Source organism: Martes martes, assembly GCF_963455335.1.
Source record: "Martes martes genome assembly, chromosome: 13".
NCBI lineage: Eukaryota > Metazoa > Chordata > Mammalia > Carnivora > Mustelidae > Martes > Martes martes.
In genome coordinates this window covers 83,997,796-84,025,467 of record NC_137901.1, presented here as the reverse complement: position 1 = coordinate 84,025,467, position 27,672 = coordinate 83,997,796, and the positions used below count along the sequence as shown (strand labels likewise).

The 27,672-nt window shown below is 43.6% G+C and overlaps 3 protein-coding genes across 5 annotated transcripts in view; all 3 read left to right on the top strand.

Annotated features, from left to right (window-relative positions):
* Positions 1 to 3,704, top strand: part of MAPKAPK5 (MAPK activated protein kinase 5) — a 37,772-nt gene extending 34,068 nt beyond the window's left edge. For 2 of the 3 annotated variants that reach the window (XM_080822287.1, XM_080822289.1), the window contains 4 exons: positions 556 to 686; positions 968 to 1,089; positions 2,084 to 2,188; positions 2,529 to 3,704. In XM_080822287.1, the coding sequence (XP_080678413.1) occupies positions 556 to 686; positions 968 to 1,089; positions 2,084 to 2,188; positions 2,529 to 2,623 (453 nt within the window). In that variant the 3' untranslated portion in view covers positions 2,624 to 3,704. The remainder of the gene's footprint in view (positions 1 to 555; positions 687 to 967; positions 1,090 to 2,083; positions 2,189 to 2,528) is intronic. The other variant, XM_080822288.1, reaches the window with a different exon arrangement.
* Positions 3,705 to 7,861: 4,157 nt separating this feature from the next.
* On the top strand, positions 7,862 to 10,582 carry LOC308354308 (disintegrin and metalloproteinase domain-containing protein 1a-like; the record flags this gene model as incomplete). The annotated part of the gene is made up of 1 exon (XM_080821637.1): positions 7,862 to 10,582. The coding sequence occupies one exon, from the start codon at positions 7,862 to 7,864 to the stop codon at positions 10,580 to 10,582; it is 2,721 nt and encodes a 906-aa protein (XP_080677763.1).
* Positions 10,583 to 24,119: 13,537 nt separating this feature from the next.
* Positions 24,120 to 26,249, top strand: LOC308354307 (disintegrin and metalloproteinase domain-containing protein 1a-like; the record flags this gene model as incomplete). The annotated part of the gene is made up of 1 exon (XM_080821636.1): positions 24,120 to 26,249. One exon carries the CDS (start codon positions 24,120 to 24,122, stop codon positions 26,247 to 26,249), a length of 2,130 nt encoding a protein of 709 aa, XP_080677762.1.
* Positions 26,250 to 27,672: the final 1,423 nt, after the last annotated feature.

The following is a 27,672-nucleotide window of genomic DNA, read 5'->3' as shown; positions in this document are numbered from 1 at the left end:
CCATAGTAAGAGCCTGAACTGGTCATAAAGACACAGGCTTCAAAAGCTCTAGACTCCGTGACAGTTATTTCTCATTGTAAATTAATTGACTGACTTGTAGATGAGTTCCTGAGGATCTACTTGCTTATCATATGAAGTGGTTGGGGTTCTGAGCCATCGGGGCTGAAGTGACTGTCCACACTGTGGGGGCAGTGAGTAAATGCCACTGTGGGAGGCACAGCTTACCACCCTTTCCCTGATGTACACGAATGCCTCTCTTTACACTTGCTCTTGCCAATGACTGTGAACATGAGTCTGTTAGTATTTCTTACTTGCATTAATGTCCCTGTGGTGGGAGGAGGGGCTAGCTGTTGTAAGGCCCTTGGTTTGCCTGGTATTCCCTGGGCTCGCTAGTCCATGGAGAAGAATGGTCTGGCTTATCAAAATGTGTATACTGTCAGCATAACAGTGAAATTGCCTTTTTAGTTCTCGGAGCTTCTCCTTCACAGTTTCTTAGATTAGCTTTTTAGGTGCCCTGAAGTGAGCATGAAAACTGATGACAGTGTTTATATTCAGGCGGTGGTTGCAGGAATCCAGCAGGCTCACGCAGAACAGTTGGCCAACATGAGAATCCAGGATCTGAAAGTCAGCCTCAAACCCCTGCACTCTGTGAACAACCCCATTCTGAGGAAGAGGAAATTACTCGGGTAACTGATTATTCCGTGGATTCTCCTTCATGGCTGGTGTGACTGAGTGCAGGGTTCTGGAAGGTCAGCCAGGGGTTTGCCCTTTTGCTACCTCTTATGAGGGTGGAAAGGATAAGCCCATTAAATAGCATCAGAAGTTGGAGACACTCTGTAGTTAATTATTTATCTGAAAAATGTGCTGCCTTATGTTTAGAGTTAACTTTGTGTTTAGAGTTAACCAAGCCTAGAGAGTTGGTTTTTGAGGTTTCACCTTGTTATTCCCTCTCTTCCAAACTTTAAAGCACCAAGCCAAAGGACGGTGTTTATATCCACGACCGTGAGAATGGAGCCGAGGATTCAAACGTTGCCTTGGAAAAGCTCCGAGACGTGATTGCTCAGTGTATTCTCCCCCAGGCTGGTAAAGGTCACGCCATTTATGAATGTTCCGCGTACGTGGGTGCACATGCTAGAAGGAGCAGTTTAATTTGAGGTTGTCTTCCTCATCTTTGTGTTCTAAGAGAATAAGTACATTATATAAATTATTCCATATCCACTAAAAAGAGACGGCAGTGGGAACTCAGAAAGGTGGTAAGTTCTGCCCCTCCTTTGGTTTTCTGTGAAACTGCTAGTTGAGGTTTAATTACCAGTGTTTGGTGCAGCATGCAGTTTTATGTTTTCTTGGTTTGTTAATGAGGGCACAGGACAGAAAATGAAGAACAGAAAATGTGGACAGGGTCTGGATCAGCTTGTGAAGGTCAGGAAACATTTCTAGAGCCTTTAGAGTGCAAGACTGTCATTAACTCGTGAATATAAAGAGAGTACCTCCCAGAAGTTCAGAAGTGCCCCTTGCTGCTACGTGTATCATGGCCAGACTGTGACTTGTACATGTCTCCTTTTGAGTGAGAGCTTTCTTTTAGTGTAGTCTCTCCATTCAGTGGGGTATAATGGGCTCTTCTCGGCAGATGAATGAGATGCCTCAAGTAGGCACCCAGAAAACTGTCTAAATTCCTTGGGTTTTCAGAGAATTCACATAGTGTACTTAGATAGCTTCCAAAGTAAGAAAAGAGCTTAGGAGAAAGAAGGTGGTCCACTCAGCCTTGTTCTCCCTTCTCCTGGTTTCTTAGATTAACCATGTGTTTTTGCTCAGCAGCAGAGTCTGATTCTGCCTACTCCCCATACCCTAGTGCTAAGACCCTGGGGACATCAGAAGATTTGTGTGAGGCTGTCAGAGTAGAAGAATGCAAAGCCCAGAAGTGGCCTACATGTAATGTAGGGACTGGTAGTAACAACAGTGTCAAAAGTTTGCGCCTTTACTCATCACTTCTCAACAAGTTGCAGATTGTGTCCTTCCATCTCTGACACTTAAAATCCCATGTTGTCACTGGAAAACACAACTACTTCTTCATCTTTATCAATAGGAGAGAATGAAGATGAAAAGTTGAATGAAGTAATGCAGGAGGCTTGGAAGTATAACCGGGAATGCAAACTTCTAAGAGATACTCTGCAGAGCTTCAGCTGGAATGGTAAGAAAATCCTTCTTCCTTTCTTCATTGATGCAGAGAAGTGACTATGTGTAGAACATCAAGGATCTTTGGGGGCTGAGCTGGGGCTGTTTTGAGGTGAAGTGAGGTTAGAGAGTGAGAGGGGTATTTGTGGGATGGTGGTTAGTCCTACATTAACTGCATAGGCATATCTGGGTGTCTGGCCCTTCCACTGGTTTTACAGAATTCAGATAAACAGTGTGCTGCAGAGTCAACCCTGCAGAGCCCCTGTCGTACACCACATTGGTACCTTATTGGGCCCCTGTCTAGAATCTCAGCTCCACACGTTTGGAGACTGACTGTTTTCTTTTTTACATTTCAGGTCGTGGATTCACAGATAAAGTAGATCGACTAAAACTGGCAGAAATTGTGAAGCAGGTGATAGAAGAGCAAACCATGTCCCACGAATCCCAATAATGACAGCTTCAGACTTTGTTTTTTTAACAATTTGAAAAATCCTTCTTTAATGTATAAAGTAATTTTTATGTAAATTAATAAATCATAATTTCATTTCCACATTATCTAAAGACGCTGTATAAATTTAGATACAGGACTTATTCATAGTATAGTTCATTTGTTTGTTTTTAAGAAAAGTTCAGTTCCTAGAGATAAACTCTTACTCTAGGACTGCTTCTCATATGTTTGTAAGATGACAGGCGGTATCGTCAAACAAGATTATTTTATTTGTAATAAAGTGTACAAAAACCATTTGCCGGTGGTAGACAAAGGACTGACTATACTGACCTGTCTCTTTAGTAAACAGTTGAATCAAGTACCGTGGAATCTGGTTTCACTTGCCCTGTGTATTTGCTTTCTGCACTATTGGTAAATTACCTCTGGTGCCAAAAAATTTTTGTGGATCCATACTGTAGACGGCCTGCTGGAACCCACAGGATACCAACTCCCATGACGGACGAGGCAGGAAGCAGAGTCCTCATTTTTCTTGTCCCTAATTATTTCAAGAAAAGTGGTAACATTTCTTTTTTATTATATCTTTCAAAAGGTATCGGTGTACTTCTTAAATCTTAACGGGATTTTGAGTGTATTCTTTTCACGCAGAACCAGAGATTCCTTCTGTTCATCTGAGATCCCGCTCAGTCTTCTCCCCTTCCTCAGGGGCCTCACCGAGCTCTGTTGCTTTTTCTTCCTTTTCTCTGTTCTCTTGGCTCTTTTTATTGGATGATTTTTCTGAGAAAGTTACATACCATGTAAACTGAACTATTGGGTTAGCACCTAAGAAGAGAAAAAACCTGATTCTGCCTACTCCCCATAACCCAGTGCTAAGACCAGGTTTTTTCTCTCAAACGTGCCATTTTACTGTCGAATGCTTTGGCCTGTGCTTCACGTGGGCATGCCTGGGCTGTATTTATTTGTTCCGTACTGTCAGTTTCAGGAAGGGTAGTTCTGGCCCAGAGATCAGCTGTTTGAACAGAAAGCAAGGCCAGATGTTTTTATTGTTTTCTGTTGTGCTCATGGACTTCCATAAACCCTTTTTATTTATTTGTTTGTTTATTGTAGTCTTTGGTGGGTGCCTGTGTTGGTAAATAGAAGGCCTAGCAGGCAAATTGCATTATAGGGCAGAGGAAGATGATCTGTAGGCAAGTTCTTCGCTTTCATCCCATCACATTCTCTTCGACCAAAATTGATCTCACAGAGCTCACTTACTTTTACAACTCTTCCACTTGGCTATGGCTTCAGGATGACATTTGGTTCGTTTGCCCCATATGTATGTGACTGACCAGAAATGTAGGATAAAAACACAAAGTATTTTGTAAGAATTACCTTATTACATTGGGTAATAGATATTTTTTGAGGTAAGGCTCCCTAATCTTAGGTGATGAATAACTGTTGTGAATGGATACCATGTAAGGAGAATTCAGGAATTTTTTTAATGATTTTATTTATTTGTTTGAGGGTGGGGGGGGAGCATGAGCAGGGGGAGGGGCAGAGGGAGAAGCAGACTCCCCGCTGAGTAGGGAGCCTGGAATCATGACCTGAGTGAAGGCAGACGCTTAACCAACTGAACCACCCAGGCGCCCTGAGAATTCAATACTTTTAAACATGGCAAAATCTAAGAGTTAGGCAGCAGAGGAAAACAAAAGGTTTTATTTACTGACTTGAAGACTTAGCTGAGAGTTGAATTAAGTGCTGAATCAAATTATTGTTTTTTAATGAAATACAGTCTTACAGATCACTGTAGTCAGGAAAACTCTACTTATTTCTAGAACAACTGAATGTTCACTTGTTTTTCTCAGGGTAGAGGTATTGGCTGGAGAGAGGAAGGCCATAGTTAGCTTTGTTACTCTTCAGAGGAAACTTCTGGTATGCCCTATCTACCATTCCCTTCTCAATTTTTTACTTGGGTGGCTTCCAAAGGCTCAGGATAACTTTTTTCCAGTAGTGTGTGGTGAATTTAGGCATGAGCTAGGACATCCAAAATAGTACTTCTTTTTACTCAGAGAGCAGCAGTTGCCCATGTCTTAGTCTTACCAGGCTGAATTAATCTGGCCCCCAAAATAAATGCTACGTCCAGACATGTCCACACGAGAGTACCATGCTGGAAGTTTATGAATGCCCTGGAGGATGATCCAGTTGTTGTAATATAAAAGTGGGTCCTACTTGGGACTCTTGACAAAACAGTAGTCCTCAAAGGACTCTGCACTGTTTGATCTTCCAAGTGGAGTTTTATTTGTGGAGTTGTAGGCTAGCAGCAAATCCTGCTTTATGTCAGGTTGACTAATAAGGCAAATTTCACATGTAACTGGTAGTGAAACAGAATTGTCCTCATCTCTTCCAGCCTCTAAATGCTTATACCTGCAGGGCGCCTGGGTGGCTCAAGTCAGTTAAACGTCTGCCTTCGGGTCATGATCCTAGGGTCGTAGGATCGATCCCTGCATTGGCTCCCTGCTCAGCAGGAAGCCTGCTTCTCCCTCTTCCACTGCCCTTGCTTGTGTTCCCTCTCTCACTGACTCTCTGTGTCAAATAAATAAATAAAATCTTTAAATGCTCATACCTGTAGGAAGGCATATCGTAAGAACAACTTTTGTAGGCAGGAGGTTAGCATATTCAAGTTTTCCCACATGATTTGCTAACCCTCTGTTTAACTAAAACCATTACTTATCACTCAGATGCCTATGGACTTCACCATAGTTATAGATCTGCTTGATGTAAAACAGTTTGTGTATCTTCCTGGTTAATATATTGTATGAACATAGGAGAATACCTTTCAGAAATTTACCTTTTGAAACATAAGAGGATAGCTTTTTAGCTTTTTAACTTTTTTTTTTTTTTTAAGATTTATTTATTTGAGGGGCGCCTGGGTGGCTCAGTGGGTTGGGGCCTCTGCCTTCGGCTCAGGTCGTGGTCTCGAGGTCCTGGGATCGAGCCCTGCGTCGGGCTCTCGCTCGGTGGGGAGCCTGCTTCCTCCTCTCTCTGCCTGCCTCTCTGCCTATTTGTGATCTGTCTGTCAAATAAATAAATAAAAAATCTTAAAAAAAAAAAGATTTATTTATTTGAGAGGGAAATAGAGTGCAGGAAGGGAGAGGAACAGAGGGAGCAGGACAACTAGACTTCATGCTGAGCCCAAGAGCTAGATCTCATGACCCTGAGATCAGGACCTGAGCAGAAATCAAGAGTTAGATGCTTAACCAACTGAGTCAGCCAGGCACCCTGCTTTTTAGCTCTTCAAAGCTAAAAATGGATATAGTTTTTAGGGGAGCCTGGCTGGCTCAGTTGGTGGAGCCTGCAACTCTTGATCTCAGGGTTATGAGTTTGAACCCCACAATAGGCATAGAGCTTACATAAGAAAGAAAAAGAAAATTAAAAAGATTAAAAAAAAAGAAAATTAAAAAGATAGCTTTTTAAAAAGAGCTTGTATTAATGTGAGAAAGAACAAATTGAAGGAATTATTGGTTAAAGAATGCAAGTGATCTAAGTCAGATCTTGTGTGCAAATGCTTATGTGCATGTGTATTTTTTGAAGAAAATGTGTTTCAATTTGAGAATTAGAAAATTGGATATGCTTAGTTACAATTTTTATTTAAAAAATAGAAGTGTTCTTTCATTATTGATTTGATTATTTTATCCTACAAAATGACTTTACCTAATTTGCCCTGCCTGTTTGTGGTTCAAATAAGGGAAATACCTTAAGTCTGATAATTTCCAAATTATATAATTTTGAGAGGATTTCTCCTCTTATATAAAATAAAAGAAGTCCAACTAGAAATCATTTTACCTTTTTCCTATAGATTTTTTAGTGGATTTATGATATAACAGTGCAAGTTCTATTGCCAAATCCTAATGATAAATTTCAAAATCTGTATTAGGAATTAAATATTATTGAGTTGATCTGCTCCCCTGCTCGTATCTGAGATCTTGGGGTATTGAGCCATTCCTTTTCTTAAATTTGATAGAGCAAGCATGAGTTGGGGGAGGGCCAGAAGCAGAGGGAGAAAGAGAATCTCAAGCAGTCTCCTCGCTGAGCAGAGCCTGATGCAGGGCTCCATCTCATGACCCTGAGAGGAGTCAGGATGCTCAACGGACTGAGCCATGTAGGTGACCCTGTACCATTCCTTTTTGAATTGGGGCATATCCCCATTTTTTAGTGCTACTAGTAGTCACAACCTTTATTTTAAAGGTTTTATATTGTAAATATTTGACTTGATATAGAATTATTTTTATGCAGGGTAACAGATATTACAGTCTTATATTAGTTTATCAGAGAATGTACTGGAGAGTAACTGCAAGAAAAGTAAATAGATAGGGCTTCCCCCCCCCCTTTTAAAATTACTGCTAAATACACCAGGAAATTGACACAAAACCAAATCGAAGGACTTATATAGACATTACAGTTCAATTTTAGTTATAAGTGAAAAAATATTTTAAAAATTCTTAACACAGTCCATTTTTTATTTTCTTGATGAAATGGTAACTGGATATCTAATCAGAGTTTGTTTTTATGTTGGGGCAGTTAGGAGGAATTGAATGTTGATCCTAGTTACTTGTATACTTCCATGGTAAAACTAGCTTTAGTTCATTTATCACTTATGTGTATTAGGAAAACTTATTGTAGGGAAGAATTTGTTTACATACAGATACAAAAAGTTTAAACTCATGTCTTATGAACATAGGCTGATGAAGGAGGGTTGGGATGAGAAACGATATCCTGATAACTACAGAAATGAGGAAAGGAGGCAGTGGGTACAGAGAACTTTGTCCTGCTCAGAGATCCCCAAAGAATCCCTGTCCCCTCCCCCTACCTCCTGCCAGAATGTTGGGTTTCAAAGAATGAGCAGATTAACGGATATCAGGAGTAGTGTGGCCTGGGCTGAGAATAAGGATAATTTAGGCAAATTACGAGTTAATAGTACTGTCTGAATCATTACAGTCTGCCTACATGGCATATCTGTGAAGGTAAAGGGAACAAACTCAAGGAACATTAGAGCTTCTGCTGTTGGAAGGAAGTCATAGGGTAAGGGAACTACCAAAGGCCAAGACCAAATAGAAATCCAGCCCCAAAGTCTCAGCAGCCACCCCTGAGGGAGCCAGCCTAGACGTGGAGCTGATGTCTGACTCTCCAGGTCTCAGCATGCCTGGGAGAGCTGTTGCTGTGGGACATAGGCCACACAGCATCAACTGACTCTCAATAGCATTGTCAATGCTAGCCTCTTTGAGAAACTCTTCCTCTATATTGCCTTCACTATGGAAGAACCAAAGGGCCTTGAAAGAGGGTAAGATGAAGTTTCAGACTTGGGCTCAGCAAAAGAGGGACTTCAGGCTGGGACCAGTGCCAAAAACTTCATGTTTTACGTTGGGGATTGTGTTGCTGTTGGTGATTTTCCTGCCAGGCTTGTACTGTGACCCTGGATCTGTATATTACTCTTCTTATGAAACAGTCATCCCCAAGAGTCTGACAGTCAAGGGAAGGGAAGACCCAGGGGAAAAGGCATCCTATACACTAGTAATGCAGGGCCAGAAGCAGGTGATTCAACTGAAGGTGAAGAGAGACTATTTTGTGAATAACTTGCCAGTCTTCAGCTACCACAATGGGGTCCTGGGGCAAGAAGTGCCTTTCATCTCGCATGACTGTCACTACGAAGGCTACATAGAAGGAGTCCCGGGTTCTTTTGTGTCCCTCAACACCTGTTCAGGCCTCAGGGGCATCCTGATTAAGGAGGGGAAGCCCTATGGCATTGAGCCCATGGACACCTCAAAACAGTTTGAACATGTGTTGTACACCATGGCACCCCAAGCTCGAGTGTCCTGCAGCGTCACTTCCAAAGGCAGCCAAGTGGTGTCCACCAGCCGGCAACAAGGGAGCAGGAAGCCTCGCAGTCTACAGGCACTGCCGTCCTTTTGGTCACACACCAAGTACGTGGAGATGTTCGTCGTGGTCAGCAACCAGCGCTTCCAGATGTGGGGCAGTAACGTCGATGAGACAGTCCAGAGAGTAATGGACATCACTGCTCTGGCCAACATCTTCACTCGGGGAATAAACACCCAGGTGGTGCTGGCTGGAATGGAGATCTGGACCGAGGGGGACCTCATAGAAGTCCCAGCGGACTTGCGAGTTACACTGAGGAATTTCAATAGCTGGAGACAGGAGCAGCTCTTCCCCCGGGTGAAGCACGATGTTGCCCACATGATCGTGGGACATCATCCTGAAGACGGTGCGGGACAGGCATTCCTCAATGGTGCCTGTTCAAGAGGCTTTGCAGCCGCTGTTGAATCCTTCCACCACGAAGATGGCCTCCTGTTTGCGGCGCTCATGGCCCATGAGCTTGGGCACAACTTGGGTATTCAGCACGACCACTCGGCCTGCACTTGTAAAGATAAACGCTTCTGCCTCATGCATGAAAACATCACTAAAGAAAGTGGCTTCAGCAACTGCAGCTCTGACCACTTCTACCAGTTCCTCCGGGAGCACAAAGGAGCCTGCCTATTTAACAAGCCCCGGCCCAAAGGTCGCCTGCGTAGGCAAGCCACGTGTGGAAACGGTGTGTTGGAGGTGAATGAGGAGTGTGACTGTGGACCTGACTGTGGTAATAATCCATGCTGTGACCAAACATGTAGGCTGAATGAGCATGCACAGTGTAGTGATGGACTATGCTGTTTTAATTGCCAGTGGAGACGTAAGGGTTTCATGTGTCGTTCTGCTCTTGGAGAGTGTGACCTCCCAGAGTATTGTGATGGTACTTCTGGAGAATGTCCCAGGGACCACTATAAGCAAGATGGTACATCGTGTGATATAATTCACTATTGTTTTATGGGCCGGTGCAGGAACCCTGATACTCAGTGCATGGATATATATGGGTCACCTGCAAGGTCAGCCCCAGAAGACTGTTACATTTCCATGAACATGAAAGGGAACCGGTTTGGAAACTGTGGCTTTGGGGCTTCAACTAGTCCAAAATATGTTAAGTGCTCTGATAAGAATATATTTTGTGGGAAACTTGTATGTACAAATATTAGAAAGATACCAGCAGTGAAACACCAGCATACATTAATCCAGGTCCCTCATCAAAAAGACTTCTGCTGGAGCATGGATGCCTTTAATGATACTGATATCCCTGATGATGGAGATGTGGACACTGGCACCCTTTGTGGCCCACACAAAGTCTGTGTGAATTACTCCTGTAGTGATCGTGCTGTGCTCAAATACGACTGTGAACCAAAAGAAATGTGTAATGGGAAAGGAGTTTGCAACAATTTAAGGCACTGCCATTGTGAGGCTGGCTACGCACCCCCTGACTGCAAAGCTCCAGGAAATGGGGGTAGTGTGGACAGTGGTCCCCCTGGCAAATCACCTGATGAAAATCTAAGTGTAGGAGGAAGTGGCATTCCTACTAAACGGAAGAATGAAATGAATGTTCTTGACAAGGTGATTTTCATACTCCCCGCATTTCTTTTGCTAGTATTGTTGATTTTAGTATTTTCCATTAGCTTTAAGGCTGGAATTGAGTCAACAGAGACGCCAGGAAGCTCCTCAGAGGAGACCACAGAGACTACTGAGGACACAGAGGTCTTACCACAGGACTTAGGAAAGAAACCCGTGGATATTTCAGAGATGGGTCCAGAGGGGGCTCCAAAGGAAGCCCCACCACCAGAGGAGGCACTCCCACCGCAGGAGGGCGCCCTACCACAGGAGGGCCCCCCGCCACAAGAGGAGCCCCCGCCACAGGAGGCGCCCCCTTCCCAGGAGGAGCCCCCACCCCAGGAGGTCCCCCAACAACCGGATTCCCCACCCCCGGAGGGCCCTTCGCCCCCAGAGGCCCCACCCCCGGAGGTCTCTCCACCCCCGGAGGCCCCACCACCTCCAGAGGCCCCACCGCCCCCGCAGGCCCCACCTCCAGAAGTCCCAGGAGGGTCTGCACCATAAGAGGTAGCAGGTGAAGGACAGGTATAACCGAAGGTATAAAAATAGTGAAGGAAGAAGCCAAATACATCAAATATCTCAAGCACTGAGGGGGGATGAGAGGCTCATAGAGGCAAAGGTGAAGTGAGAACTGATGGTTCCAGTGCTCTAACTGGACTATATAGTCTAGAGAAACATAGTAATCTGGGAGGAGGAACCCAGCTTTCAATATTTACTTTAGCAATTCGGTTATACATTGATACATGAAATCATATACAAAATATTCTGTAGTATTGCCTTATCCCATTTCATGAAACAATATATTTAAGCGTTTCTCATAGATCATTGTATCAATACCTTGTATCATTTGGCTCAATTTCTGAGCTAAAATTACTTTTCAGGGCATACCATCTTCCATCTACATTGTTTGACACAATTGTATTATCTGTAACTATCCCGGGATTATTCACCCAAGTCACATCAATGTATTATTTTAGGAACATTATCTACTGAGGACTCTAATTTACTATGACAGTTTTTATTCATGAAATACTGGTAATTTAAAATAAATAAAGGCAATTTTTGGATGAAGCATCACTTCAGACTCCATGCAGCCTAGCAACTGGGGTTTATAAAATTGGGGCTCTCTGGAAGGAGCTGCACCTGATTCAGGGATCCAGGTGAATAGGGCAGGGTAGACAATGGAGGCCAGGGGACATACACATAAACAGTGTTGGATTCATTTGCGTTTTGTTTGTTCTCTTGATTTCTTAGTTGATATTTTACCTATTGACAATTCATGGGAACCTCTAAAATTACAGGTAACAACACATGAACTTTGCGGTAACTGATGCGTCATGGTTTAAGAAAAGCCTACAGACAGGAAACTATAAAACTGTTGGAACAAAATGGTACCAATACATCAGATCCCCCAACTAATCAGAGTCCTGTAAATACTGCAGTATTTACATTTTATGTAACAATGCGCCAAAAAAAAGAGAAAGAAACCGTTCCTTTTATTCATGATTTTTATTCTAAAACAGATATAATTTTAATCATATTTATTGTCACGTTAGTTGTTTTTATGACCCATGTCAATATCTAGTGGGTGTTTTACAAAAAAACTCAAGCATAAGAGAAAAGAGTAGGCTATCTTTCCTAAGCACCCTGAGAGCTCTTTTCTTCTCCTTGGATGCTAAGAGCATGAAAGCTGTGTAAGCTTGGCGTCTTGTGTTCTCCTAGCCTAACAAATCCAACCAGAAAAAGAGAACCTTTCTTCTGATTAAGGGGGCTTTCATCTTCCCTGTCCCTAAATCCCAGGTGTTACTCTCTGGCTGGTTGGTCTTAGACACCAAACTTCACTTCCTCAGGCCTAGGTTTCTGCCTCAGTAAGATGGCCACACAAAGGACTCCGCTCACAAACTGGCTGAGAGATTAAGTTGGGTGACCTGTGTGCCAGTATGGAGTGCACTGCTTGGCATACAGTGGGTACGCAGATCAACACTGATTTTAGGAGATCTAAAATCAACTGTGTCGATGGATGTAAGATTGTATGAATTGTACGTTGTTCAGCTATGGTAAGATCTACCACTACCGAGTCACAGTACTGAATTTCCCTTGTACCTATGGCATTCTGACCTATCACATACATGATCATTTGCAAACACATTCTACTTCTCCTCCTAAGTGGAAAATCTCTGGGGGCGGGGAGGAGTAAGATTTGGCTGATGTGGCAATTGCTGCCTTGGGCCCAGTTACAGGTAAGCCTGATAAGGACTTTCTTCCTTTCCTTAGAGGCCCCCTTTCAAGACCATGGTGGCATTAAAAGCAACCTGCTGCTTGGATCCTAAGTCAAAGATTCCAGCTATCTCCCTCTTGACTGCATCCTTAGTCCTTAACATGCAAATGGCTCAGGACAGGCCAACGTGCACATTCGCGGCTTGCTGTCCAACCTCGGTGCTTTTTACGGAAGTCTAATTGGACTGTGAAGCTGACACGTCACCTCTCCTCATTCATTCATTCATTCAACCATTGCTGAGTCCTTACCTATGAACTGTTGTACTAGTACTAGGGACATGGTAGAAAATAAGACAAAGCCTCTGATCCCATGAAAATGGAAAAAAAAAAAAAAAGACTGCAAACCTGGCACCAACAAAAAGATAACTCCATGATGCGTCAGGCTGTAATATATGCAACGGAGCAGAATGAAGCTGTGCAAGGGGAACAAGAGTGATGTGAAGGTGGAATTCTATTTCAAGCCAATGGTCAGAGAAGGGGAAGAGCCAATCAGGGAGAGGGAAGTCTAAGTGGAAGGGTCCTGAGATGGGAGCATGCTTGGCATGTTTGAAGAGCAGCAAGGAGGTCAGCATTATCTGGACAGAGTGGGCATGGTGGAGTAGCAGTTGAGGGCTGTGGATGGAGACAGATCACATGAAGACTTGGTAAGGACCGGTAAGGACTTACGTTTCTATTTCAGTGGAGATGGGAAGCACAGAAGGCCTTTGGCAAAGGAGTGACCAGAGCTGAGAAGTACTGAAGGATCACTCCATCTGCTACATGATCAAAGAACAGGCAGGGGTGGGGCGATGGGCCATTGCATAAGCAGAAAATCCTTAGAGACCCTGTGATATGCCAAGCAGGAGATGTTGGAAGCTTTTAGGAGGGTGGCTGAAGTGGTAGTGGTGAGAAGAGGCTAGAATCTGCATATACGGTGAGGTAGAGCTCAAAGGATTTGGTGACAGAGCACATGTAGAGTGTTAGAGAAAGGGCACATAAAAGATGCTCAACATCACTCATCATGAAGGAAACGCAAACCAAAACTGCAATGAGATACCACCTCCCATCCATGAGGATGGCTACTATCCAAAAAACAGAAAATAAGACGTCCTGTGTTGGCGAGGGCGTGGATGAAATTGGAACCCATGCGTGCCGCCAGTGAAAATGTAAAATGGTACAGAGGCTGTACAGGAATACAGTGTCACGGTTCCTCAAAAGATCACAAATAGACTTGCCATACGAACCAGCAATTCCACTCCTGGGTATACGCCCCAAAGAACTGAAAGCAGGGTCTTGAAGAGCTCTTGGTATGTCCATGTTCACAGCAGCACTATTCACAATAGCTAAAACACAGAAGCAACCTAAGTGTCCATCGATGGATGACCAATGGATAAGCAAAATGTGGTGTATACTTACAATGAAACACTATCCATCCTCAGAAAGAAAAGAAATCCTGACGCGTGCCGCAACAACAGATGACCTTCAAGGACATTATGCCAAGTGAAATAATCCAGTTCCCAAAACACGAGTCTTGTATGATTCCACTCATAGGAGGCACCCAGAGTAGTCACAATCCTAGAGACAGGAAGTAGAATGGTGGTGGCTAGGGGATGGAAGCAAATAGGCAATGGAGATTTACATTTTAATGACTACGGAGTTTCAGTTATAGGTTATAAGATGAAAAGGAGTCCTGGAAAACAATAGTGGTGAAAAAAAGATTGGAAGGAGAAATGGAATACTTCTCCACTCTGAGAAAAACACAGCACTGAGAAAGTGAAAAGACGGCCCACAGGATGGGAGAAAATATTAGCGGATCATATATCTGATGGGGACCAGTACCCAGAAAAGATAAGAACTCTTACCAAAAAAAGACGTCCAATTTTAAAAGGGCACAGGCTGTGAACAGACATTTCTTCAAAGAAGAAACAAAGATCAATAAGAATGTGAAAGGATGTGCAATATCATGAATTATCACAAAAGTGCACATCAAAACTACAATGAGAAGCCATTTTACATCCACTGGGATGGCTAAAACCAAAAAGACAGGCAGTGTCGAATGTCGGTGAGTCCTGGAGAAACTGGAATCCTCATTCACGGCTGGCAAGATTGTAATAGTATGTAGCTGCTTTAGAGAAGAGTTGGGCCGTTCCTCAAAACGCTAAACACAAAGTTAACGCATGACTGAACAACTCCACTCCCAAGCACCTACCCAAGGAAAATGAAAACATACGTCCAAGCAAAAACTTATACTCCCATGTCCACAGCAGTATTATTCACGATAGCCAAAAAGTGGAAACCACCAAAATGGTCATCCACTGATGGGTCCTAAATAAATTAAAAAAAAAAATGTGGCCTATTCCTTTACTCAAAAGGAATCTACTATTTGGCCCAAAGGAAATGAAGTACTGACACATGCTACAACATGGCTCATCCTTGAAAACAGGCGAGGTGAAATAAGTCCATCACAGAAGATGACAACTTGTAGGAGTCTGTTGCTATGAAATGCCCGGAACAGACAAAGTCCCAGAAAGCACGCTAGTGGTGGCTGGGGGCTCAGGGAAGGGGGGATATGAAGAGGGGCTGCTAATGAATGGGAGAGTTTTCTTTAGAGGGTGAGGAAAATGTTCTAAAATCGACTGCGGTGATGGTTGCACAATTTTCTGAACATACTACAAACCACTGAACTGGACTCTATTTTTTTATTACTTTTTGAAGACTTTATTTATTTATTTGACAGAGAGACAGAGAGAGAGTACAAACAGGGGGAGCGGCAGGGAGAGGAAGAAGCAGGCTCTCTGCTCAGCGGGGCTTGATCCCAGGACACTGGGATGACGACCTGACCTGAAGGCAGACGCTTAACTGACTGAGCCACCCAGGTGCCCCTGAACTGGACTCTTTATTTATTTATTTTCATATTATGTTATGTTAGTCACCACGCAGTACATCGTCGGTGTTGATGTAGGGTCCGTGATTCACTGTTTGCATATAACACCCAGTGCTCCCTGCAATACGTGCCCTCCTCAATACCCATCACCGGGCCAACCCATTCCCCACCCCCTCCCCTCTAAGACTCTCAGTTGGTTTCTCGGAGTCCACAGTCTCTCATGGTTCATCTCCCCCTCTGATTCCCATCCCTTCATTTTTCCTTTCCTTCTCTTAATGTCCTCCGTGCTATTCCTTATGTTCCACAAGTAAGTGAAACCATAGGAAAATCGACTTTCTCTGCTGACTTATTTGAACTGGACTCCTTAAACAAAAACGATCATGGCATGTGAACTGTATCTCAATAAACGTGTTATTAAAAGACAAGTAAATTACACAGTTATACTGGGATGCATATTTGGGAAGCAAAACAATTTTTTTTAAGGAGAAAGTAGTTACCATAATTATCTCTGATGCAGGAGGATCTGTGATTGGCAATGGCACATGGGTGATTTCTATGGAGCTAAAACTGTTGATTACATCATTCAGGTCGTACCTACACAGCAGTCTCCCTCCCTCAGTAAAATAAACATCACATAAAATTAACCGTCTTTACCATTTTTTAAGTGTACAGTTTGGTGGCATTAAGTACATTCACACTGCTGGACAGCCTTCACCACCATCCATCTCCAGAGCCTGTCATTGTCCCAAACTGAAACCCTGTACCCATCAGACAACAATAACTCCCTGTCACTCTTTTCCCCAGCTCCTGGTCAACTCTATTCTACTTTCTCTATGAACTTGACCTTTTGAGGAACCTCATCTAAAGGAAATCACAGAGGAGAAGTTAAGATGGCAGAGGAGTAGGGGACCCTAATTTCGCCTGGTGCCTGGAATTCAGTTACATAGTTACCAAATCATTCTGAACACCCGCAAAATTAATCGCAGATCTGAGAAGAGAATTGCTGCAATTCTACAAATAGAAAAGAGACCACCTTTTGGAGGGTAGGAGGCATGGAGACATGAATCCGGGGCAATAGATGAGTAGATAGGGCGGAGGGGAGGAAGTCTGCTCAAGGAAGCTCCCTCAAAGTTTTATAAGCAGGGGAGCACAAAATCAGAACTTTCAGAAATCTGCTAGAGTTGGGGGACGTCCCTGGCTTGAAGATGCTCAGGTGGCGAAGTGGGGTGGAATCCCACGTCGGATAGCGTGGCCCTGGGATCCCCAAGGTCACAAGAAGAATGTGGGGTGCCAGAGTGTGGCAGGATTTTCAGGGATCTGAGCCGGGAAGCCAGGTGAAAACAGCAAGCCTAGCAGCCAGCTTTCTGCTCTGTGTTGCCATAAACTGTGAATTGCTTCATGGTGGTAGGACTGCTCTCCGGGCAGGGGACAGCAACAGGCAGAAGTACAGCGAGGCCCGCACCCCCTTTCCTGGGAAAAATGGCATGTGTTTGCAATGCAAGAGTCTGTCAAGTTTGGAGATTCAGAGCTGGGTGGGTGCCTGAGATAAAAGTGCTCGGTCACAGGCCGGGTGAACAAAGAGGTCTGTCGGGAACCAGGGAGACAAGAGGTGATTCACTGCACCTGTCAGGGCTCCCTGAAGAGTGCGGGGGGGGGGGGGAGGGAGTTATGGCTAGAGATCAGGCACGGCCATTTCCATACCCCCAACCCCATCGGTGCTGAAGGCCTTCAGAGAACAAAACGGTGCACAACACAGTGCAATCTGGAGCTGCTTGCACTGAGCCCTGCCCCCTAGTAATAGAAGTGCAATTCCACCAAGCAAGGATACCTGAGAATCCCCCCAACAGACCCCTCTGCCGGAAGACGAGCTGGAACAACTCGCTAGCACCAAGTTTTCCCATTATAGGGAACTGCAAAACTTCAGCTTTTGGGAAAGACAGTATATAGCATTCACAGCTTTTTAAAAATACTTATTATTCATTAGTCTTTCAGTTTTATTCTTTTCAGGTATCTTCTTATTTTTTTAAATTCTTTTTTGGTTCTTACTAAGTTTGTAATATATACTTTATTTATGTTTCCTTCTGTTGTATTTTATTGTATTTTTATTATATATAATGTTACATATGTTATATTATATTACATTTACATGTAAGTTTTGTTATTTCTATATAAATACATGTTTATATATAATCTTATATATTTATATATAAATTGATATTATACTTATTATACATATTTATATATAAAATTTTTTTATTCTTTCCTACTTGAGATCTACACATACACATTGAGATATATATACACACACAGATACACAAAAATATATATATAAGTTTTCCTTTCTTTCCTGCTTTTGAGATCTAGTGTCTTTTAACAAACAAACCAAAATACACTCAGGATTTAGTTTATTGTTTTGTTGTTTTACTTGTTGTTTGACTTCTTACTTTTGTTTGTTTCTTATTTCTTCTGGTTAGTTTTGTTTGTATTTTTCTGGTGTTATTGTTGTTATTTTTGTCTTTTCTCTCTTTCTTCTCTTCTTTTCTGGAAATAATGATGAGATGGAGGAACTCACCACAAAAGAAAGAACAGGAGGAAGAGGATGACAGGGAGAAGGTCAGAGGGAGAAGGAGACTCCCTGCTGAGCGCGGAGCCCGATGTGGGACTCCATCCCAGGACTCCAGGATGATGACCTGAGCCAAAGGCAGTCGCTTAGCCAAGCTACCTGGGTGTCCTCTGCAAAAAATATTAAAGGGGATCCTTTGAGTGCAGAGAGAGCCCAAAAGCAACAGGGATCACGAGAACAGAGACAATCTACAAAACCAGCAACTTAACAGGTAATACAATGGCACTAAATATCTTTCAGTAATTACTCTGAATATAAATGGACTGAATGCTCCAATCAGTAGACACACGGTATCAGATTGGATTTTTTAAAAAGGCCCTATTGATATGCTCTCTACAAGAGACACATTTTAGACCCAGAAGCACCGCTAGATTGAAAGTGAGGGGATGGAGAACCATGTTTCATGCTAATGGACATTGATAAAAACTATAAGTAGCAATCTTTATATCAGACAAACTAGATTTTAAACCAAAGGCTGTAATAAGAGATGCAGAAGGACACTATGTCATAATAAAAGGGTCTATCCCACTAGAAGATCCAACCATTATAAGTATGTATGCCCCTAACTTGGGAGCAGCCGACTGTATAAACCAATTAATAACAAAATTAAAGAAACACATTGATAATAGTACAATAACAGTAGGGGATGTTAACACCTTACTCACAGCAATGGACAGATCACCTAAGCAGAAGATCGACCAAGAAACAACAGCTTTGAATGAATGACACACTGCACCAGATGGCCTTCGCAGACATATTCAGAGCGTTTCATCCTAAAGCAACAAAATTCACATTCTTCTCAAGTGCCCATGGAACATTCTCCAGAATAGGTCACACAATGGGTCACAAATCAGGTCTCAACTGGTACAAAAAGACTGAGATCATACCATGCATGTTTTCAGACCACAAGGCTTTAAAACGTGAACTCAGTCACAAGAGGAAAGTTGGAAGGCACACAAATACATGGAGGCTGAAGAGCATCCTACTAAAGAATGAATGGGTCAACCAGGAAATTAAAGAAGAATTTAAAAAATACATGGAAACACATGAACATGAAAACAGAAAGGTTCAGCGCCTTTGGGATGCACCAAAGGCACTTATATTGTATATAAGAATTCAAGCCTTTCTCAAGAAACAAGAAAAGTCTCAAACACACAATCTAACCTTACACCTACAGGAGCTGGAGAAAGAACAGCAAACAAAGCCTAAATCCAGCAGGAGAAGAGCACTAATAAAGATCAGAGCAGAAATCAAAGATACAGAAATTAAAAACAACAACAACAACAATAACAGTACAACAGATCACAAGGGAACTAGGAGCTGGTTCTCTGGAAGAATTCACAAGATCAAGAAACCCCTGGCCAGATTTACCAAAAAGGAAAGAGAAAGGACCCAAACAAACAAAATCATGAATGAAAGAGGAGAAATCACAGCCAACACTGAAGAAATACAATTACAAGTGAATATTAGAAGCAATTATATGGTACCAAATTGGACAATCTTGGAAGAAACGGACACATTCCTAGAGACATATAAACAACCAAAACTGAAACAAAAAGAAATAGAAAACCCGGACCACCTGAGTGGCTCAGTCGGTTCAGCATCTGCCTTCAGCTCAGGTCATGATCCCAGGGTCATGGGATGGAGCCCTACATCGGGCTCCTTGTTCAGCAGGAAGCCTGCTTCTCCTCTGCCTGCCTCTCCCCTTGCTTGTGCTTGTGCTCTCTCGGACAAATAAGTAAAACCTTTTTTTTTTTTTTAAAGTAATAGAAAACTTAAACACACCCATAACCAGCAAACAAATTGAAGCAGTAATCAAAAACTTCCCTAAAAACCAGAACCAGGGCCAGATGGCCTCCCAATGGAATTCTACTAAACATTTGAAGAAGAATTAATTCCTAGTCTTCTGAAGCTGTTTGAAAACATCAAAATGGAAGGAAAACTTCCAAGCTCATTCTATGAGGCCAGCATTAGCTTGATTCCAAAGCCAGACCAAGACCCCACCAAAAAGGAGAATTACAGAGCAATATTCCTGATGAACATGGATGCAAAAATTCGCTCCAAGACACTAGCTAATAGGATCTAAGAGTACATTAAAAGGATTATTCACCATGACCAAGTTGGATTTACTCCTGGGTTGCAGGGTGGTTCAATACATCTTGACTTTCAACAACAGCTTTATTGATACATAACTCATACTGGACAGCCACATTGCAGAAGAATGAAATCAGACCTCTTTCTCAAACCATACACACAAATAAGCTCGAAACAGATGACAGACCTAAATGTGAGACAGGACTCCATCAAAATACTAGTGACCACAGGCGCAACCTCTTTGACCTCAGCTGCAGCAACTTCTTGTTTGACACGCCTTCAACGCGAAGGGAAACAGAAGCAAAAATGAACTACTGGGGGGCGCCTGGGTGGCTCAGTGGGTTAGAGCCTCCGCCTTCGGCTCAGGTCATGATCCCAGGGTCTTGGGATCGAGCCCCACATCGGGCTCTCTGCTTAGCAGGGAGCCTGCTTCCTCCTCTCTCTCTGCCTGCCTCTCTGTGATCTCCATCTGTCAAATAAATAAATAAAATCTTAAAAAAAAAAAAAAGGAACTACTGGGACTTCATCAAGACAAAAAGTTTTGCACAGCAAAGAAAACAGTCAACAAAACTAAAAGGTAGGGGCTCTTGGGTGGCTCAGTCGGTTGGGTGGATGCCTTCGACTCGGGTCGTGATCCCAGGGTCCCGGGATCAAACCCCAATCAGGCTGCCTGCTCGGCGGGAAGCCTGCTTCTCCCTCTCCCACTTCCCCTGCTTGTGTCCCCTCTGTGTGTCTCTCTCTATCAAATGAGTAAATAAAATCTTAAAAAAAAGAACAAAACATAAACTAAAAGGCAACCTACAGAATGGGAGAAAATATTTACAAATGACATATCATAAAAAGAAAATATTTACAAATGACATACCAGAAAAGTGACATACTAGTATCCAAAATCTATAAAGAACTTCTCAAACTTAACACCCAAAAAACCAAAAAAATCCAGTCAAGAAATAGGCAGAAGACATGAATAGGCATTCCTCCAAAGAAGACATAGGAATGGCTACCAGACACAAATGCTCAATATCGCTCAGCATCAGGGAAATACAAACCAATATCACGATGAGGTACCACCTCACACAGGTCAGCATGGCTAAAATTAACAACTCAGGGAACAACAGATGTTGGCAAAGATGTGGAGGAAAGGGAACCCTCTAACACTCTTGGTAGGAATGCAAACTGGTACAGGCACTCTGGGAAACTCTATGGAGGTTCCTCAAATAGTGAAACATAGAGCTACCCTATGACCCAGCAATTGCACTACTAGGTATTTATTCAAAGGACACAAATGTAGTGATCTCAAGGGGCACACGTACGCCAATGTTTACAGCACTGATGGCCACAATCACCAAAATATGGAAAGAGCCTAGATGTCCATCAACAGGTGAATGGATAAAGAAAATGTGGGGTGTGTATGTGTGTGCGTGTGTGTGTTTGCGCGCGTGTGCGCATATGTGTATATGCAATGAAATATTACTCAACCATCACAGATAATGAGATCCTGGGGCGCCTGGGTGGCTCCATGGGTTAAAGCCTCTGCCCTTGGCTCAGGTCACGATCCCAGGGTCCTGGGATCGAGCCACGCATCATGTGCTTTCCTTGGCGGGGAGCCTGCTTCCCTCCCCCTCTCTCTGCCTGCCTCTCTGCCTACTTGTGATCTCTGTCTGTCAAATAAATATACAAAATCTTCAAAAAAAAAAAAAAAGAATGAAATCCTGCCATCTGCAGTGACTTGGATGCAACTAGAGGGTATTATGCTAAATGAAATAAGACAGAGGAAGAGAAATATCATGATTTCACTCACATAAGGGATCAAAGAAACAAAACAGATAAACACAGTGGAAGGGAACAAAAAATTAAATCAGACATAAACAGAGAGGGAGACAAACCATAAGAGACTCTTAACCATGGGAATCAAACTGAGGGTTTCTGGAGTGGAAATAGGCGGGGGTGGGGGAAATAGGGTATCTGGGTGATGGCCACTAAGGAGAGCACTCGATGGAATGAACAGTGGGTGTTACATGTAACTGATGAATCCCTAGATTCTAGATCTGAAGCTAATAATACACCATATATTAACTGAATTGCATTTAAATAAAAAAAATTTAAAAATATATGAAATCATAGAATATTTGTCCTTTTGTGTCTGGCTCAGCTGTTCTCCTTTTAATAATTGAGTGTAAAACACTTCTCTGTCTTATGCATGTCATGTGTTTGTGGAATCATACCATAACTTGGTATGATTCCAAGTTAAGCATTTCAGAAAAGAAAAAAGTAGTGATGCAAACTGGAACAAGAGTGTTTATACACTCTGTCAAAGGGCTTCACTATGAAACAGAAGAGAAACTGGATGTGACTGGAGAGTGACATGGGCTGAGAAGGATAGTTTCATAAAGGTGAGATATTACAGCATATAATGAGACTGGATCTAACGGACAAATAGATGTTTAAGATGGAAAAGGGAGAAGGGATAACTGGAAAAGCAAAGTCCACGAGAAATTAAAAAGGGTAGGAGACTCCGCATACAAGCAGAGGGACCGGCCTTCGATTGGAGCATGGACAGCTTATCCTCCGTAGTAGGAGGAAGATCTAGACACAGGGGGGCTCACCCGGCACCGACACGTGGAAGCACTCTTTGGACTGCTTCTATTTTTCTCAGCCAAAGGTGAGGCTAGAAGTAGTCAGGAGAGTGACCTGCTGGCTGAATGTAGGAAGAGGTACATATTGAGATCACAAATGTGCCGTTAGTCAGCATGGTTGTGGGTTTTCCTGAAGACATTTTTAGCCGTTCAGGACAGGCATCGAGCAAGTACAAACAAATAACACACAACAGATGAGACATCACAGCACTCATAACCTGGGAGTCATTTATTCACTTGATAAATAATCCTCGTTTGTCTACTTTTGGACAAGCACTCTCCTAGTCCTGAGGGTATAATAAAGATGAACAGACAGAACTGGTCACTGAACACACGGAGGCCGTATTCTAACACAGGAGAGACTTTCAGGATACCTAGTTTACAACCGGCATAGTATTAGCATACCAGGATGTCAGGGCCATCCTATGAAGAGTGTGGGCCTGGACTCACCCACCAATGGGCCCATGATACTCACCCAGAAGTGGAGGCCGCTCTACTGGCATCCCCACACACACGTTTGGACAGTGTTATAAACAGAACTTGAGAAACCAAACTCTGACGATGTTAAAACACAGGGGTATTGACCCTTGTCCCAAGAGTCACTGGCCTACTCGGGTCTATCTTGTGGCACAGGGCTGCCACTCCACTTGCCTTTTCTAACAGACCGGCCTGTGAGATGACGCATATCCCTATAATGCCATCCAGGGATAAAGAACAATCTGAGTTATGATGTCCATGTGTTACAGAGCAAGAGTTTAAAGGAGGGGAAGTGAGCAACAGAGTGTGCCTCCAAAGATGTCTAAGCCCCCTGGTCTGGAACACTTGGAGTTAGCCAAGCAACGGACGACAGGAGGGGCGGGGGTGGGGCATTCCGTGCGGCACAGTTGAGAAGGCATGGAGGTTTTGTTTCCACTCTCCAGGCAGGGTCTTGCATTTTAGCATCTGCACTCCTTCATGATTACGTCAGTCCACGATGTCAAAAGGACCTTAGCCAGGGAGCACTGAAGTTGATGCTGGGGAAGAAGTCACATAGAAAGGACACTACCTGAAGGATAACAGATCGGAAAAACTAGAAAGGACACAGCCAAAGGCTATGCTTCTCACGGGTAGGCGGTAGCCATCCTTTATGCACCAGCATAGATCTGGAGCTAACGCCTGAGGCTCTCTGTGTCAGGGACAGCCGCTACTGACGGACACAGGTCACACACCATCAACCGATTCCCAACGGCCACGTCAGTGGCAGCTTCTTTGAGACAGTCTGCCTCCTCCTCGTCTTCTCTACAGAAATACCAAGTGGCTGCCTATGAGGCTGGCAGAGTGCTTCCGGTTTGGGCTCCACAAATGAAGGGCTGGAGGCGGGCACCAGTAGTGCCAGGACCTTCGTGTGTCAGGTTGGGGATCATGCTAGTGTTGGTACTGATTTTCCTGCCAGGCTTGAACTGTGACCCTGGATCTGTATATTACTCTTCTTATGAAACAGTCATCCCCAAGAGTCTGACAGTCAAGGGAAGGGAAGACCCAGGGGAAAAGGCATCCTATACACTAGTAATGCAGGGCCAGAAGCAGGTGATTCAACTGAAGGTGAAGAGAGACTATTTTGTGAATAACTTGCCAGTCTTCAGCTACCACAATGGGGTCCTGGGGCAAGAAGTGCCTTTCATCTCGCATGACTGTCACTACGAAGGCTACATAGAAGGAGTCCCGGGTTCTTTTGTGTCCCTCAACACCTGTTCAGGCCTCAGGGGCATCCTGATTAAGGAGGGGAAGCCCTATGGCATTGAGCCCATGGACACCTCAAAACAGTTTGAACATGTGTTGTACACCATGGCACCCCAAGCTCGAGTGTCCTGCAGCGTCACTTCCAAAGGCAGCCAAGTGGTGTCCACCAGCCGGCAACAAGGGAGCAGGAAGCCTCGCAGTCTACAGGCACTGCCGTCCTTTTGGTCACACACCAAGTACGTGGAGATGTTCGTCGTGGTCAGCAACCAGCGCTTCCAGATGTGGGGCAGTAACGTCGATGAGACAGTCCAGAGAGTAATGGACATCACTGCTCTGGCCAACATCTTCACTCGGGGAATAAACACCCAGGTGGTGCTGGCTGGAATGGAGATCTGGACCGAGGGGGACCTCATAGAAGTCCCAGCGGACTTGCGAGTTACACTGAGGAATTTCAATAGCTGGAGACAGGAGCAGCTCTTCCCCCGGGTGAAGCACGATGTTGCCCACATGATCGTGGGACATCATCCTGAAGACGGTGCGGGACAGGCATTCCTCAATGGTGCCTGTTCAAGAGGCTTTGCAGCCGCTGTTGAATCCTTCCACCACGAAGATGGCCTCCTGTTTGCGGCGCTCATGGCCCATGAGCTTGGGCACAACTTGGGTATTCAGCACGACCACTCGGCCTGCACTTGTAAAGATAAACGCTTCTGCCTCATGCATGAAAACATCACTAAAGAAAGTGGCTTCAGCAACTGCAGCTCTGACCACTTCTACCAGTTCCTCTGGGAGCACAAAGGGGCCTGCCTATTTAACAAGCCCCGGCCCAAAGGTCGCCTGCGTAGGCAAGCCACGTGTGGAAACGGTGTGTTGGAGGTGAATGAGGAGTGTGACTGTGGACCTGACTGTGGTAATAATCCATGCTGTGACCAAACATGTAGGCTGAATGAGCATGCACAGTGTAGTGATGGACTATGCTGTTTTAATTGCCAGTGGAGACGTAAGGGTTTCATGTGTCGTTCTGCTCTTGGAGAGTGTGACCTCCCAGAGTATTGTGATGGTACTTCTGGAGAATGTCCCAGGGACCACTATAAGCAAGATGGTACATCGTGTGATATAATTCACTATTGTTTTATGGGCCGGTGCAGGAACCCTGATACTCAGTGCATGGATATATATGGGTCACCTGCAAGGTCAGCCCCAGAAGACTGTTACATTTCCATGAACACGAAAGGGAACCGGTTTGGAAACTGTGGCTGTCCTACTGCTGCTGTCCCTAGATACGTTAAGTGCACTGATGAGAATATATTTTGTGGGAAACTTATATGTACAAATATTACACGGGTACCACCAATCAAACCCCACCATACTCTGATTCAAGTAGCTCACAATGATGACTGGTGCTGGAGCATGGATGTCTATAACATTACTGATATCCCTGATGATGGATATGTGGACACTGGCACCCTTTGTGGCCCACACAAAGTCTGTGTGAATTACTCCTGCATTGATCGTGCTGTGCTCAAGTACGACTGTGAACCTCAAGAAATGTGTAATGGGAGAGGAGTCTGCAACAATTTAAGGCACTGCCATTGTGAGGAGGGCTATGCACCCCCCGACTGCAAAGTTTCAGGAAATGGGGGTAGTGTGGACAGTGGTCCCCCCGGCAAGCCAGATGATGGAAATGTAAGTGAAGATGAAACTAGACGTCCTAGTTTTCATCGTGGTAATTTTGGCAGAGGCAGTGAGAATAAATTTGAAAGCAAAAGCCTTGGCAATCTATTGTACATATTTCCCTTATTTCTTGTGGCAATATTTTTAAGTCTGATTATTGGTGCCAGTGTTGGGGCTGGAAAGGAGATATCACAGTGCTCACAAGGGGCTCTAGAAGATACTGAAGAAGCTGTACAAGAAAAGGAAGGAGGCCAAGTAGAGGAAGAAGTAGAGGGAAGAAATAAGTAGTGATAGGAAGAAGTCTAATATAGCCAATACCCAAACACTAGCTGGAATGGAGGTTCAGTGGAGCAAATATGAAGTGCACACTGATGGCAGCAGTGGCCCTAATAGGGACTCTACAGTCTTATGAAATGTACAACTGTGCAAGGAAGGGCTTTTCTTCTTCAATGTACTCATTGATTATGTATACATAGATGAAATCATTTATAAAAATATTTTAATATTTCATTATCATATTTTATGAAACATTTATTTAAATTAAGATTCTCTCATGAAACTTTCAGCTCAACATTTTGTCTTCAGTAGGTCCAGTTTTGAGTTAAGTTTTTTAGGGAATGTCATCTTGCATCGACTGTGTTGGATATACAGTAGTAAATGTTTATATCTATTAGGGTCCAGGTTTTTCACCCCACTTATAACTACACATTACGTTAGGAAAGTAAGTTTCTATGTTTGTTGTTCTAATTGCTCTGTGAAGTGTATCCATGAAATGAAAAGATTTAAATTAAAAAGTAAATAAATACCTGTTTTCAAACAAATATCACTTTGGGCTTTATGTGGACTATTACCTGGGTCTCCTTCCATTTTGTGGTTCTCCATTCAATTCATGGCAGTATGATCACCCTGGTTCTGGGTTACAGGGGTGGGCAACCTGGCCAAGAGGTGATCTTGACTAGTGTTCATTTTACTTTCTTCTATTTTCTAGTTTTTTTTTTTAAGATTTTATTTATTTATTTGACAGACAGAGATCACAAGCAGGCAGAGAGGCAGGCAGAGAGAGAGGAGGAAGCAGGCTCCCTGCCGAGCAGAGAGCCCGATTGCGGGGCTCGATCTCAGGACGCTGGGATCATGACCCGAGCTGAAGGCAGAGGCTTTAACCCACTAAGCCACCCAGGCGCCCCTATTTTCAACTTTTTTGATTCTGTTTAATTCTCAATTCTTTTAAGTTAATATACTGTTGAGTGACTCTAAAGGACCAGAGCTTTGGAGGGTAGTTAATTATAAAGACAGCAGAAGTACCTATATAAAAACATGACCCATTCAGAACGAGACACTGTGCTAAACACTTTACATTTGTTGTTTTAATTTTATCATACCTCTCTTCCTATGAGACCTCCCACCTTCTGCATGAGGAAACAGACCCCGAAGATTTCTATTCTAGACCTAGCAACCTTTGTTCCGCCCAACATCCAACTGAATCTACATTCCCCACTGTCTCATGAGCCCTTCCTTTAGTACAAAAAAGTGACCAGAAAGACAGTCAATATGTCCTTTAAGTGCCCAGGTAATGGTTTCTTCCACAGTTACTCTAATGAAACAAAAGCCTTACAGAGGGATGCCTTACTGCTATCATGAACCTACCACACTGTGTAATCATTACCGATGGAAGTGCCTTTTCCCCTATTATACCTTGACATCATAGAGTGGC